The 15,345-nt window shown below is 41.9% G+C and overlaps 1 protein-coding gene across 1 annotated transcript; it reads right to left on the bottom strand.

Annotated features, from left to right (window-relative positions):
- Window positions 1-1,320: 1,320 nt before the first annotated feature.
- Window positions 1,321-14,859, bottom strand: sfrp5 (secreted frizzled-related protein 5). The gene is made up of 3 exons (XM_031305238.2): window positions 13,853-14,859; window positions 7,054-7,131; window positions 1,321-2,952 (listed from the first exon to the last, which is right to left on the bottom strand). Exons 1-3 carry the CDS (start codon window positions 14,409-14,411, stop codon window positions 2,624-2,626), a joined length of 966 nt encoding a protein of 321 aa, XP_031161098.1. The 5' UTR covers window positions 14,412-14,859; the 3' UTR covers window positions 1,321-2,623.
- Between the last annotated feature and the right edge of the window lie 486 nt (window positions 14,860-15,345).

Raw genomic sequence — 15,345 nt, 5'->3', positions numbered from 1 at the left:
TCGGGCCCTTATTAACTCCACTAAGTGATCTTTGAGGAGGTGCTGATGGGTGTCTGTGAGATCCAGCCAAGTTTCTCTCCTTTTCACCTTCCCTCCTTTTTTGTCTTCCTCCACTTTGAGTTCACTGATCACCACATCTTGTTTTATGAAACCTGCTCATCATTGTTCTCTAAGCTGCATGTATTCGACTGCATGAGAACTGATTTAACTCTGATCAACACTTTCTATACCTGTATGGAATTTGAATTTCTAGTTCAGTGTTTATCATGTTTGATTGCTCACAGAGACATTGTAGGTTTTGAAGTCTGATAAAGGCAGTCCTGTCCAACATGCGTCTACCCTATTATCCCTTTCCCCTCTTGTTTCTGTCCTTCCACAGTCTAGAGACAGAGTGTGCTCTATCTCCACAATCAGCTGGAAATAGGTCATCATTCTACTGGCGTTCACGCTTCGAGCAGTCTCCAAAAGTCTCCACATTTCGGGAAATGTGGCCGGAAGGCAATGGACATTGTTCAGTGTCACAATTGATCCATCTTGTATTTTGGAGAACAAAGATGCCAAATATTTTCATTGCAGTGAATTAGTTGTGTGTGCGAGTCTGGAGTGATTAAGGTCTGGGTGGTTTTGATAAAGTTGGTCGGTTACATTGCAGCCTGCTGTCTGTCTGCGTCACCCCTTTACTCATTAAATGCTGGTGCTTTTGTAGCCCAGGCTCTGTGTAAAGCTGTGCCCAGTGTGGATCTGGAATATTTTGGCATCGCAGAAAGCGTAACTGAGGTTTCACCTCTTTTTCCCCAGTGAAAGGAAAAATGAAGGTGCAAGACAGGCCATGTGCACTCTTACAATCCCAGAACTTAGATGAGAACATTAAATAGTCTAAATTTGTATTTATTGTTCATCAGATCAATGTACAATTGAAATTGTTTAGTGATGTTTTAGGTTTGGACTGTTGGATTGATACATAGAAAATGAAAAACTAGAAAATGGGAGTAGTTTCCTTTTCTATCCATCCATGCCATTGCTTGACTGCATCTGATTGGCCGGTGGGAACAATTTAATCTGTCAAAAGTGGAAAGACAGAACGCTTTCTATTACTTTTCTATATAAAAAAAGGAAAATTAGACTATTAAGTTTTACACTGACCCAGGATAGTATCTCTGTATGGAGTCTTATGTACAGTAAGTGTGTGTAGATATGCACATGCATGCATGTGTTTTCTCAACCAAGCAAATATTTTGTGATAAAGTCAGATAAAGAGGGATGAGTGTGCACACTGGGTTTAGTCATAATGATAATGAAATGGCATGTTTCCAAGAAATATTCTTTATAAAAATTTCAAATATATTTTATTTATTTACTTTTTTGTAAAACAAAGATGTATTTCAGTAACATAACTACTTACATGTTAACTGATTAGAAAATGTTGTCAAAGTTAAATTTTCATCTTTTACTGCTACGGCAACAGTGAATTCAGGTGCTATGTCTGTATGTATGATTCCTGCTTTCATACAATAGAGGCTTAACAGAAGCAAACTCAAAAATTGAAGTACAAAACAAATAAACATTTGAATAGTGAAAGTGAAAAAAAAGTACCAGAGACTTATCAACCCAACATTGTTGGTTCTGTCCAGAGTCTCTTTCTCACTCTTTCTCTCTCTTTTATTCTCCACTTGTTTTCAGAACGATGTCTTCTCTGCCTTAACTTCCTTCTTTCTCCAACTGAAAAAGCAAAAAAATATTCAAGTTTCCCTCTTTCAGGCCACAAAAAATGTTGCTGTACAAAGTCAGTGGAAGCATCATCCAGGCTGTCTCATCCCATCTGTCTTCTTTCCCAGCAGGGATAAATGCAAAAAGCCCAATTTTCTAATCATTTAGTATTTACCAGGATTGCCTACTTTTTACATTATTAAACCATACAGTTAAGTGGATCATCTACATGTCATTGCTTTGATATTGTTCCTGGGAGCTCTGTGCCAGTGTATGCACTGTCCCATTACACAGCCCACATTTACTGTAGCGTATCATTTCTCTCCGTTTTTTTTACACTGAAACAAACCCTGTGTTCCCACTCAGCTCCCTTTCCATTCGGTCTGTCTATTATCATTTCATTATCAAACATGTTCTCCCTCCCAATAGTTGCCTCAAATCTTTAGGTTCCCATTTCTTAATGCCACTGTCTTGATAAAGATATCATACAAGTGATTTGTTCTATGTCAGAAGAGGAAAGTAGAATTATAAGAAAAATCTATTAAGTTTTCAGGTGGTCAATCAAAATGTCTGTTTTACTTTGGAAAATAAAATGATTTCACCTAAATTAAAAAAAAAAAAATCTGTGGTTTCTTTGGGGCTTTTATTATTCAGAGGGAGCTGTGTGCAGCTTTTCCCCTCCAACATTAACATGTCTGATTCATCTAAGCAGATCAGGACGACCCCCTTGACGACCTGATTCATGTTAAAGCTGAGAAAATAAAAGCTTGACTGCCCTGAGACCCTTTGTAGGGCTATGTAGCGAGCTGGATTTTGCAGGGACCTGGGGTTTGGGGACGCAGAATTAGGATCTATGTGAAACAAGGTGGAATGTGGGAAGCGATCGTGGATTGTGCCAACAGTGCAGCCAGACGCGTCACTGGAAGACAGTGTGATAGGTGGGACACTGATGGGACTTCATGAACTTGATGGCGAACTTGAGCTCCTTGCTCTTCTTGTCCCACTTGTGAATGGACATGAGCAGCAGTTGCTGGTCCACTTTCCGGCCCATGATGAGGAAGTTGGAGCCCAGGCTGTCCAGCTGGGAGCACGGGCAATTTGCGCCATTCTTGATGTACAGGGTCAGTTTCTTCAGGTCCTTCTTCCTTAGCACACCTTGCTTCAACACTTTCTTCTTCTTTTGTGCTGCTATCAGTTTCCGGTCACCCTTCTCCTTCTTCACCTCCTTGATCTTCATCTTGAGGGCTGAGGGAGAAGAGAGGGAGATATATTTGAACTCAGTCCAACTTCTATTCCGTAGAACAATATTTAAACCCAGAAGCTGTTAATGTGTCACTCTCATTCCCCTGCTCTTTTTTTTACTTTGAGCAGCTGTGATATTTGTTCTTACTGCAAACCTGTACTGAGCTCTGTGCTGTTCCAAAGAAGCAGCTATTTTACACCTCTCCTGAGTATCATCTTTTAAATTCTCCTGCAGCGTATAAAAACTGCATCCTGTGTGTATGTTTGTGTATCTGACTTGGGGAATACCCATAAATGAAAAGGAGGACATGTTTTTGGAGCTACAACCTCTTTTTGAAGCAAGTTCAAGTCAAGTCTTAAGCCCTTGAGGGTGAGTCCAAGTCACAAGTCATTTGCAAGTCTAAGTCTAAAGCTCTGGTTCTACCATCAGTAATGTTTCTACATTGGATCTGTATGGAATTACTTTAGTATCATCCTTTGTTGTCTTCACTTTGTAGTCCGATGTAATTGTATCATGCTCCTCTATTGAGATATTACACTTAGACTCCTGTATTTTTACAACCCAAAATACAAAACAGATAACCTCTGTTTTTAGTATAAGTGGAGTTTGGTTACAGCAAACTCTGGTTTATCAACTTAATGAAGTACTGATTTGTATCTCCTGTTGAGCCTCGTGTTTATAAGTTTTACATGTGAGAGATTAAAATTGCACTGCCAAGCATTTAAGAGAGGAATTCTCTGGGTGAACATTTTGACAGGTGAAATTAATCACGAGCCGGGCAAAGGCGCGAGGTCGGTATGAAACATCGCTATGTACCCGAGCCTGTTGGAAGATCGCCATTTCACTTCTTGCCTGCATAAACATCCCTCGGCACACTCTGATACTGTGCATACACAGTACATGCGAAGCGATAGCATGTTTAAGAAGGAATGTGTGTTGAGTTGCCTCTCATCCTCATCCTGATTCACGTCCTGCTCCTTCACTGAAGGCGTGTGTTTGTGTGCTGCATTTGCGTGCCCAGGCATGTGTGTGTTTCTGTGAATGAATGCATTCATGTGTATGTGTGTGTTCAGAAAAAGATAGGAAGGATAAAATAATTTCCCTCCCTGCTTCATTTTTAAATGTCCACTCATATTTAGTCATAAGTGATGCAGTGGGGCTTACAGTGTGCACCCTGGCCAGTATCCTTGTGACAAGCCATGCCCACGTCTTTATACAAACTCACTTTCTTTAAAGTGTGCAGAAGGGGCGTAGAGGTAGAAATAGGAGAGAAAAGTGTGCTGTCATTTTGAGCAGAAACAGGTTTTCTTTAAGCAAGCAAGCTCCCCTACCCACCAGGTGTAGGCTTCATGTCCATGCCTTGTCAGACTCACTTTCCTCCCCCTCTCTTTCCTACTCTTGTCATTTGTGCTAGGATGGTACAGCAAGGAATGTGGAGGGATCAGACATCAAAAGTAGACTGTAATAAAACACGAAGCACAAAATTCTCTGAGGGTGAACTATGTCCCAAGATGAATAGACAAAAACATTCACGAGGTATGAGATCAAGCTGTAATCAGCTATCGCGGGTGGTGATGGCGCAGTGGATATGACACATGCCTTTGGTGTGGGAGATCTGGGTTCAGTTCCCACTGCGATACATCAACCAATGTGTCCCTGACCAAGACACTTCACCCATTGTTGTCCAGAGGTGTGCGACCTCTGACATATGTAGTAATTGTAAGTCGCTTTGGATAAAAAGTGTCAGCTAAATTACATGTAATGTAATCGCCCTATAGAATAACATTAGAGTCATTTTTGCCTTGATCTCCAGATCCATATGTCACGGTTATCTTGACTTCTCTACTCATCCTCATCCAGTCACATATATTAATAGCCAATAAAATGTCTTTGGCTCGCTGTCTGCTTTCACAGGTTTCATTCTAATGAACAGAAAGAATCTGATCCCCCCCCATAAATGTTGGAAGATTGAGATATGTAATCCTGAAATTAATCAGACAAATATCGGTGAATTGAGTCATGATTAATTATGGGTTTTAGCTGCAGCTCAAGAGTTTGAGCAATGTGCATAAATATGTATTTTGTTGTTGTTGTTGGATGTGATGTGTTGGTCGTTTATTAATTTATGATTTATAATGGGTCATGTATATTCAGGCCAGTAGGTGTGGGTGTTTGCCAGAAGACAGTTTGCGAAACTTGGTGTTTTTTTTTAAACTGCAGACATTTCCTCTGTAGGACACTACAACATAGAAATATGGTTTTCAGCACCAGTCTGGCCACATTTCATTTTCAATTACATTATTCTCACTAATCTGTTCAGAAACATAAGCCATGTTCTTCATGACTCTCCCAGGGTTATGAGTTTCTAGTTCAGTGCTCAGAATCTTATGACCAGAGAAAATAGAGAGCAGTATATCATTAACTCTAAAGACTGGGGCAATAGTCCATGCAAGCAGAAATTCAGCTGCTGTTGGGTATGATGGGCCAAAAGCCTCGATGAGCAGAAATAATGGAATAATTATGTTCTGGCTTTGTGTGCAGGTCATTACTGTGGTGAAACTGGAATGCTGAAAAGTATAAAGTTTAGAAAAATGGCGTTGAATGGACATCAGGGACTGGAAGCGGTTATATTAATTTATCAACTTATGAGAAGAAAAGGGTAATGCTAGCAGAGGGAATAGTGCAAAATTGATGTGTGTTCTGCTTGTTCATGTATGTGCTCATTCATTCCCCATTTTCTACAAATACCTGCAAACATATGGTTTAACGGAAAATCTGTTTAACGGAAGAGACTGAAACATAAATATGTTATGAAAGAAATCATAAAGCCCAATTCTTATTATTTTTATGTCCACCAACAAAGTACCTTTAAGTCTTTTCGTCTTTTAAAACTAAGGCCTTTGTAAATGCAAAGGCTTTTACAGCAATAAAGAACTGTGTGCATAATATTTTAAAGTTGATGTTGTTTTATTGACAATACTGTGCATGTGTATGAGAGAGAGTTACTTTGCAATAGTCCTCCTACTTTTGCTGTCCACACAATGTAATATAATTCTGGTGTTAGACAGGTAGACTTGTAACAAAAACTCCTGCTTTTTTTAAAGCCAAACCAAACTTCCTGAAATGTTTATGATGGCACATATCTGTGCTTTTAAATAGCTTCTTCTCAAATTCCTTAATTTTTGTATTCCCTTTATTTTAATAATTGACGTCAAACAGGCTTGTACTCCTTCAGTAATTAAGCCAGTGCTGAAACCTTTTGTCTACACAGTTGCACTTGCGATTTAATAAATGTGAAATGTCGCCACCTTCAGGCAAAGAAGGCAATAGCTGCCGCACTTTTAACTTTTGTGCCACCTGTAGGCAGTGAGTGTTACTGTCCTCCTCCCCTGTACTGTACTGTATGTGCGTCTATAGGATGCAGCTCTTAAGGCTCTGACACACCAACCCGACGGCCGGCCTTCGGCAGAAAAGGTAACTCCCCAAGTTGGTCAAAAAAGTGCCATGGAACACACAGAAGCGACGCTGACTTGAGCATACGTTTTGCGCGTGCGCAAGACGTAATACGTCTCCATAACCGCAGGCGGCGCTAATCTGTATTGTCGCCCAAAAAATGAAAAACGGCAGCTGATTGGACGAACGCGTCACGTAGGTCTGGCTGCTCCTGGATTTTACAACCGGGCATGATGGCGGCTTCGTTCGGAATACGATCTCATATTTTACAAAGATAGTTCACCGAAACGTGTTTCTGAAAACATTTTAAGCGAGAAATAGGCCATACAGTTGCTGAATCTGTCTTCATTTCAGATCGACAAAGGTCAGTTTAAAAGATTTTCGTCAGATTTTGAGAGGCGTTAGTCAGGCTCATCCTGCTCGTCATTTCTGGGTTAGCGCTCCACCAATCAGATTGGCCATTGAGTACGACTGCCCGACTTCTGATTCAACATGTCATATCGGCTCAAATGAAGACCAACGGCTCCTCCGACTGACGACAGCATGGAACACACCGAACAGACTCGAGTCACTGACCTCGCCAGACTGTCCGACAGCCGATAATCGGGTTGGTGTGTCAGGGCCTTTACTCTTCAATTGTTGATACTTACCAAAGTCACTCGCACAGTAATGCTCCATTATGTTGTCTGCTTTCAGCTCATTGTCACATGGAGGGCACACCTTTGACACTGAGGGGACAGAAAAAGTAATTTGTCATTAGCAGCTACACATAATTATTTTATAATCATATTTCATATGTTAGTCAAGTGCAGTCAGCAAAACCAAAGTTGTGTCGGTATGAAATCGTTAAGCCTGAGCACTTTTTAGGCACTTATTTGCAGCCCCCCTCTGCTTGTCAGAGGCTATTTGCTGCTGAGAGAATACACAGTCCAGCAAGCTGACTGATGTTTGCCCTGCAATTACACTGGACAAAATGTTTTTAATTCTGGCCCTTGTATATTTTGGTGGTGCAGGCGTGGTCTTGGCTTTGCAGAAAGGTAAACGCTGTTGCAGCAGGAGCAGCTGAACATGGTGAAAAGTGATTCAGTACAGAGACACAGCCAGCACTGAGGCCACACAGCAACCACACATTGTGAAACAGTAAGGGGAAACCGAAGCAACAAGTTCAGTTTATTTTTAACTCAAAATGTATGGTCATGCCTGCTTTGCTCGAAAGCATGTTTAGCCTCACTCACTTTGATTTGGGACTTTCTGATTGTTGTTATTGTGTACCCATACAACATGAGAGAGAAGTAAGAGGCCCTATATTAAACCTTTTATTTGTTTACTGCAAATTATTGCTTGTGTCTACAGCAGAAACTGACAAAATATGGAAATATGAATAATTATTATGACATTTTGACTTGTATATAATATAGTAAATATTCTTCCCCATGCAAACTACAAATCCTGCTTTCAAAGCCCTCAATCTCTTCTTTGTCAGACACACAAACACACACAGACATGCTACATACTGCCTTGTAATTTTCTCCAAAAGTAAACTTTATTATGGTCATTCCTACATAAACATATCAGTCTACTTATCCACAAAACAGAGGTTGGGCCGATCGAGAGAACAAGGTATAATATTAGAAATGGTCAGGGAGAGAAGGATGTGGTATAGAAATCTTCCCCACACCACATATATGCACCTACAGGGCAGTTAAATATCATAAGCAACCTTTGTTTGGGACATCTGCTTATAGGGGAGGGAACTTTTTCTGTCATTCACTTACCACAGTATCCAAAATAAGTTTAGATCTCTCCCCCCTCTCTGTTTTGTCCTGTGTGTGTTTGTAAGTGTGAGACACACAGGACTATCCTAGCACAGTCCAGCCTAGGCCCCTGGGTTAAAAGTCAGGGTTCAAGGGTTATCACCCCAGCCCAAACCTCAGAGTCTGGGCAGATAATGAGACGGGTCAAAGTTTAGCATGCTTCGCTGCTCGGGATCGTGGGGAGGTGAACCCCCTAACCACCGCTGAGTGTTATGTATGTGTGTATGTGCTCGTATGTGTGTGTTGGAAGGAGTTGAACCATGTTCTTGCAGAGTAACTGCCAGTTTTTCTCCTCTGAGGATTCCCATGCATTCACAGGCAGGAGACCTGCGAGGCTTTAGGGTCAAGCCTCTTAATTGTCTGGTGCTGACATAAAGACTGGGACAAGAGCATGGAAATACACAGACACACACACACACACACACACAAAGAGATGCCAAAACTCTGGATTTGTCTGTTTTGAATGATTCCCTTGAAGCTGTTGCATCTTATTCAGACTCCATGGTAATTCATTCTAGTTTCACTGGGGTGGTATGTTGGCAGGAGGCCCAGTTGTGTTGATGCCAGAGCATGTGTCAGGAGAAAACAGCCCCTCCATGAAACTAAGTTGAGCTTGGACCAAAATGTACCATTTGGATGCCGCTGAGAAATCAATTAAGCGACGACTGCCCTCATCACGGTCTTGTCTCCGTAGGGGGAATCACCGTCATGTTCTGATGGGAATCACTGCTGCGTGGCTTAGAGTGTTTTTTTTTCCTGGAGACATTTCTACTCAGCAAATATTTTGACATTAGGTAATGTATTTTGCCATCATCTCAAAGCAGTTTAGGATTTTTTTTACCATGCCATGTGAATGAATTGTAAAAAGTAATGTTCTTGCTTTTTTCTCCTTTTATGTTCTTTGAACTCTTGTGTATTGCTTTTCGTCTTCTGCATGCTGGGTTATAGACTTAATCACAGAAACGTAAAATGTTTCCATTCACAGTGACGGATGTTAGAATATAGTGTCTCAGAGCTGTTGTTCTGGAGGATGAGGAGGTAGGGAGTTGATGATTGAGGGTAAGAGGAAAAGGATGATGGGAGTAGGGTGAGTAGGGAGGTGGTCCGTTGGAAAGACCTGCTGTTAATCTTCAAACAGCAGGCCAGAGTGGAAATGACGTAGGGCAAGAGTCCAGTAATTTCACTGCACAGCTTCACTTAGTCATAGCTCTAAGGTTAATATCACGTTATCCATTTCAGTCTCCCTCCCCTGCTGTACAGTATATTTTGTTTCTTGTCCCCCCTCTCACCCTTTTTCTCCTCTCTTTCGCATAACTTGCTTATGTATTTTTAACAAATTAGAGAGGCTGATTGAAAACAAGGAAATGCAACAAAATCTCAGTATTGGAAAAAAATTCTTAAACTGGCTTGGGAAATTGTATGATGTTAATGATAAAAGGAAAAGTGGAAAGTAATTTGTCAGATAATACTTTTGGTGTTGAGGTCCCATAAAAAAGTGCCATTGTGCAACTATGTGAAATGTCTCTAAAATGTGTCCACCGTGACCTCCACAAACACACAATGAAGATCGTAATTTTATTGTAATTGGTTGGTGCAGTGGAAAGGTGCTGCACATTTATTTAATTTTGTTGTTTCAACAACATACATTTTGTTTATCACTAAGTAAAAAATGCCTTGTCCAAGCATTTGTCATTACATAAAATTTAAGAATCCTTTTCATTTGCCTCAAACATCAAATCACATTTTAGGTTTGCAACAAGTTGCTTAAAATCAATTTTACAGCCCGTATCGTAGTTACAGTTTGTGTAAAGTTACATGTTTCTGCTTACTTTTTTCTGTGTCTTTGTCTCCACACATTCACACGCACATATCTTCACACCAAAGATAACCAGATCTAACAATATCGTCGTCCGATTCCCTGCCGTATCTTTTGCCTCGTCCCCTGCAGCCTGAGCATCACTGACTTTTATGGGAAGAACGTTCCATTTAAAGTATGTGCAGGTCACTATCTCATGCCTCATTTGGGCCCTTTAAGTTATGAGCAGCAACACTTATGACATAAAACGGTACTATGCCAGGGATGAAATGCAGCGTGTGATTTATGTCGGAGGGCCTAACATCTGTTTAAATGCAGCATGCAGACGGACAGAGGAGGACTTAAATACGGCCCACAGACAGCCCCCGGGGCCCCTAAAACACAGCATGCTCCTTGCATCTGTAGGAATCCTATACAGAAGAGAAAATACATTCTCAAAAGGCAGAGGCAGTCTTCCATGCACAGAGCATTGGATCACATTTTCCCTTTCATATAGCAGCCAGGGCCACATGAGTAGCGCCCATTGTGCTGCTGGGGACCTGACAGTGCTGCCTGTCTCCTTTAGCACGGTTGTAACTTACACTAGCCGCATCAATGAGTAAGGCAAGGACAGACAATATCTTTCACACCATGCAATTTCAACGACTTTTACTGGACAACGTGCATATTGTCTTGAAGAGCATTTTCTGAAACATGCAATTTGAGATATGGAGTTTACCCTATGCACTTTAACAGACGGTGCAGAATCCTATCGACCCCTACCATACCTGTTTATTTGCTGATGCTGACAGCAGCTAAAGGTAGCATCATTAAATAAGGTGGAGTTGATGGGTGGCATCTGCCAGATGGACTGAGCTCAGCTGGCCTTCTTCACTCCCTGGGCCCTCTTTTGTCAGTGGACTGCTTGTCTTCCCTGGTATGATATCTACAGACTTGTGTTTCACATAATCACACCCCATGGGCCCCTGTTACTTACACACATACACACACACATGCACACGCACCACAGCCTGAGCTCAGGTGGCAGTGGTGTTCTTCTCAGTTTTGGCTATGACAGAGAGGTGGAAAGTGAATCTGACTCTGTACTGTTAGTTTCCACAGGAGCCCAGCTGGATAGCCCTTATATGATCCTGTCTGAAGAGAATCATCCTTGTTTTTTGACACGGTTCTCAGGAAACTCACTTCTAACAATTCTTAGCTGAAATTCCTTTTTATTATCGCTGTGTGTGTGTGTGTGTGTGTGTGTGTGTGTGTGTGTGTGTGTGTGTGTGTGTGTGTGTGTTTTAAAGCCAAGAGTTTGTCCTCAGGATGGCCTCATCGGCACATCTGAGAATCTCTGGTTCTTAACAAAATGTCAGTGACTGAGCCCTTGGGCTAGAAGCGATATGGGTTCACTCTGTTTCAAACACACACACACACACACACACACACACACACACACACACACACACAAGCACACACTCAAATGTAATTGTTAAACTTAACCAATATTCAATTTTTATTTTATTTTTTTTAATTTATATTTTACAAATTTAATTCAATATATTTCCTCTAATTTTCTCTCTTCATAAAATTGCTTAACAGCAAAAACCCCTCAACAAATTTGCACTGATCTTGCACCACTCTCTGTAATCTAGCTGCCTCCAATCATTTTTTGATTAGATAGGATCAACAAACTGTTGCCTGTTTGAGGAGATGACAGATAAAGTTTAAGCTGCCTCCGTCTCAGGCAGCAAGTAAAAGAATGAGTTATGGCTCTGCAAAGCTAAAGTGTCACATAGTTGAAACTCGTCCTACAAAAACAGAACAGCCACTTTTCCTAATGGAATGAGCCAGCTCTGCATGAATTCACCAGAGAATCCTAAAACGATCTTTTTTAGCAGGGTAGATACTTAGATATCAGTATAGTGCGAAAATTATTGATAAAAAGCAAAGATATTTGACAGGACTAAAATGATGTTTTGGCATTATTGGCTTTCATTTTTAGCGCTTTAGTAAAGTAGTACATTGTAATATATCAAAGAACAGCTCAATTCAAGGAAAACACATTTATCAAATGAAACATAACAGCAACATTTCAACCAAACTAGATAAGAAATGGCGTTAAACAGTAAAGGAAAGAAGTGGAATAATGAAGCAAATAAACCGTTTTTATTTGAGTCCTTATTGAAAGCAGAGAGGCAGACACTTTTTTTGTGCTGCAGGAGGCAGATTTTCTCCTATTCTACACTCTGTCTGCCTCTCTTTACTCTCCCGCTTCCCTCTCTTTCACTCCTCTCCATTGGGCTCTCAGGGACAATCAGACTTTCGTCATTCCCATTCTCTGCCTGCCTCCCTTGTCCTGTCATGTCGACTAATTAGTGGGAGCTCAGTAATTGGCCTAGCTAATTGGCCTGCTGGCTGCCAGACCCAACAAAGGCCTAGCAGGCTGGGACACAGTGAGGACTGTCCCCACTGTCTAAAGACTCTCATCAACTCCCTCTATCCCCCTCTTAGCACTGACTGCTTTTGTAAAGAAGCTGCATAAGTAGTTGTGGTGCATACACACACATGCACACACCTTTTTCTCTCTATTTAGTTCCCACTCACCCTCTCACAGCTCACTATTGGCCCATCTGTCTGTTCTCTTACTCGTTTCCTGTGAACAATTATATAATACTTTCCGATTTTTTGTGAATCAAATCTCTCTCAGAAACCCCAGTGTAATTTCCCTTCTTATTTCATCCATCTTGGGTTTATTTGTTCATAGATTGACACTCTGCAGACCAGCTTTTGAGTTGCATGCATGGCAGCTTTAAAATAAGACATTCTCCATTAACTCAGTTGTAAGATTGATAGATTAGCTGTTGATGGATGTCTGCTGATAAAGGTGTGTGTGTGTGTGTGTGTGTGTGTGTGTGTGTATATGCATGTGTGTCACCTTTTCAGTTGAGATGTGTTTAACATCACAGTCCATTAATCTAAACTCAGTGAGCGATCTGGCTGTCGGAGTCACTCGGTCTCCTGTCTCTCTCTCTGTCTGTCTCTGTCCCTCCCTGAGGCATATGTTGATGGCAGGGAGCCGTCCTGAACTGTCCACTTACTCAAGAACTTTCCCCTGTGGCCTCTTCCTGCTCCTGTCTCTCTGCTTGACTCTGGATAGTCTCTCACTTAAACTTTCATCTGTCATCATTGCAGTGCGGGTAAACCATATGAGCCTCACAGCCATTAGGCTCTCACTGTTTCTGACTCTGCAGGCTCTCAGGACACTTATCTGTCTTAGTAATGGTATTAGCGGGAGTCCTGAAATAAACAAACTATTTTATAGTGTTATTTTTGCATTTGGCAACACAAGTCATAGTATAGCAATGATTTTGTATGTTTATTGTTTTTTTTATTGCTGCATTTTTAACCCATGTATAATTTTAAATACTTGCTTATTATATACATATACATTCTTGATATTGCTTACTGAAATGCACGTGTTATTAAAAACTGGTTTGTACAATACAAACTATGTTTTGGACAGATTAATAACAAGCTGTAGCATGCTTTTTTATGCTGGAATAGATTTCTATTTTTAATTTGTATTTATTGATTTATTCAATTTGAATTGATTGTAATGTGGTACTGAGCTTTTCACTTTTGTATTTTGAGAGGACATTAAAATTAAAATGTGTGCAAAATGTCAAGCTAACATTTTACCTGCTGTATAAGCATTAATTCAACTTCTTTAGTACTATTTACACTATTGTGGACTTGTATGTGTGCGTAGATGATTTTGTGTGTGTGAGTATGCTTAAATGAGGGTGTGTGTTGGAGTGGGTGTATGTGCCCTACCTGGTGGCTGGGTCGCGTGGTTCCCAGTGAACTGCATGGGGATGCAGAGGTCATTATCAATGGGAAACTTATCACAGGTCAGCATCTCTGGCCAGGGGAAGCCATAGGTCTCCATCACCGGAGCACAGCTGTCCCTCACAGCTTCACACAGCGAGCGGCAGGGATAGATGGGCCTGTCCAGGCACACCGGTGCAAACAGCGAGCACAGGAAGACCTGGGTATCAGCATGGCAGCGTTTGGCCAGGAGGGGTACCCAGCTGCCCGCCTGCTGCTTAACCTCTGGCATGGTCTCGTGGTCCAGGAGGTTGGGCAGCCTCATCTTCTTGTAGCCCACATTGTGGCACAGGCGCAGGTCAGCTGGTATGTCCACACACTGGGGCTGCTTGGTGTAGAAGCGGCCATTGTGGAAGTTGTCCGACTGCCAGCTGTAGTAGTCGTACTCATCTGCAGCTGAGACGGTAAGGAGGAGGAGGAGGAGAGAGAAGAGCGACAGGCCCAGTGCCAAGCTGAAGGAGCCCTGGGTTAATGCCCACCTGGGGCTCTTTTGTCCGTGTGCCATGCCTCTCTGAGCCCAAACCAACAATTCAAGAATGTTGTATCCAAAGTCTCCAAAGTTAAGACAAAATGCAGAGAGAAGAGAGGAACAAGTGGGGCAGGCGTACAAGCTGTAATCCCTTTTTTTGTCCTGAGTATGGACGCCGTGGATTGAAAATGAAGTGTTTAATTCCCTTCTTCCCTGGAGAGTCGGCCCTCTAAGCCTCCCTGAAACACCTCCGTGTGTGTGTGTGTGTGTGTGTGTGTGTGTGTGTGTGTGTGCCTCAGGTAGTGGAGTGGGGAGGCAGCAGTCAAAGAAGGGTGAGCACACAAGTAGGACTGCTTATTAACTAACTTTCCCTGTTAACAATGTCTCACTCTCCTTCCCTCTTCCTCTCTTAGAAGTGTCTCCAGCCCTCCCCTGCTCTCTGTCTATTAGTCTGCAGCTGTAATGAGGAGTACCTTAGGTTTTAAGAGGCGGTGGTGGCTGCTCTCTGCAGCTGCCTGCCCCCTAGCAGGCTCCCAGACCACTCACCTTCCTACTGGCCTCCCCTGCACTCACTCACAACAGCCTGAGCCAATCACAACCCTGGGGGAGGCTCCCACTGGCCTTCAGGACACTCCTTCAACCCCTTGTCCTCGACAAAACCCCTCCTCTACAACAAGTTAACAAGAGAGAGAGAGAGAGAGAGTCAATAATCATCTCTCTAATATGCACAAGAATCTTTTGTCAGAAACAGCCACAAACACTCAGACATAACAGACACTGTCACCCTCTTATTCATGCTGTTTTTGTCATACATTAATAAACTTTCTACCCCTATTAAATTTACTCATCAAAGGCTCAACCAGCTCCCTGCACATGTCTGCTTACCATTCACGCCTACTCACTTCATTACCTCAAAACAGTCTGGCGTAACGGATTCTGCTGGCATCAACAGTGAGAAAACATATTCACA

This window comes from Sander lucioperca, chromosome 15 (genome assembly GCF_008315115.2).
Source record: "Sander lucioperca isolate FBNREF2018 chromosome 15, SLUC_FBN_1.2, whole genome shotgun sequence".
In the NCBI taxonomy this organism is placed as follows: domain Eukaryota; kingdom Metazoa; phylum Chordata; class Actinopteri; order Perciformes; family Percidae; genus Sander; species Sander lucioperca.
Note: the sequence above shows the minus strand (reverse complement) of the source record. Positions and strands in the feature narration are given on the sequence as shown.

Coding starts and splice junctions, on each gene's coding strand:
- sfrp5 (XM_031305238.2), bottom strand. CDS start 14,411: ATGGCACACGGACAAAAGAGCCCCAGGTGGGCATTAACCCAGGGCTCC. Junction 7,132..13,852: donor CCACGCGACCCAGCCACCAG/GTAGGGCACATA, acceptor CTGTCCCCTCAG/TGTCAAAGGTGTGCCCTCCA. Junction 2,953..7,053: donor TTACTGTGCGAGTGACTTTG/GTAAGTATCAAC, acceptor CTTCTCCCTCAG/CCCTCAAGATGAAGATCAAG.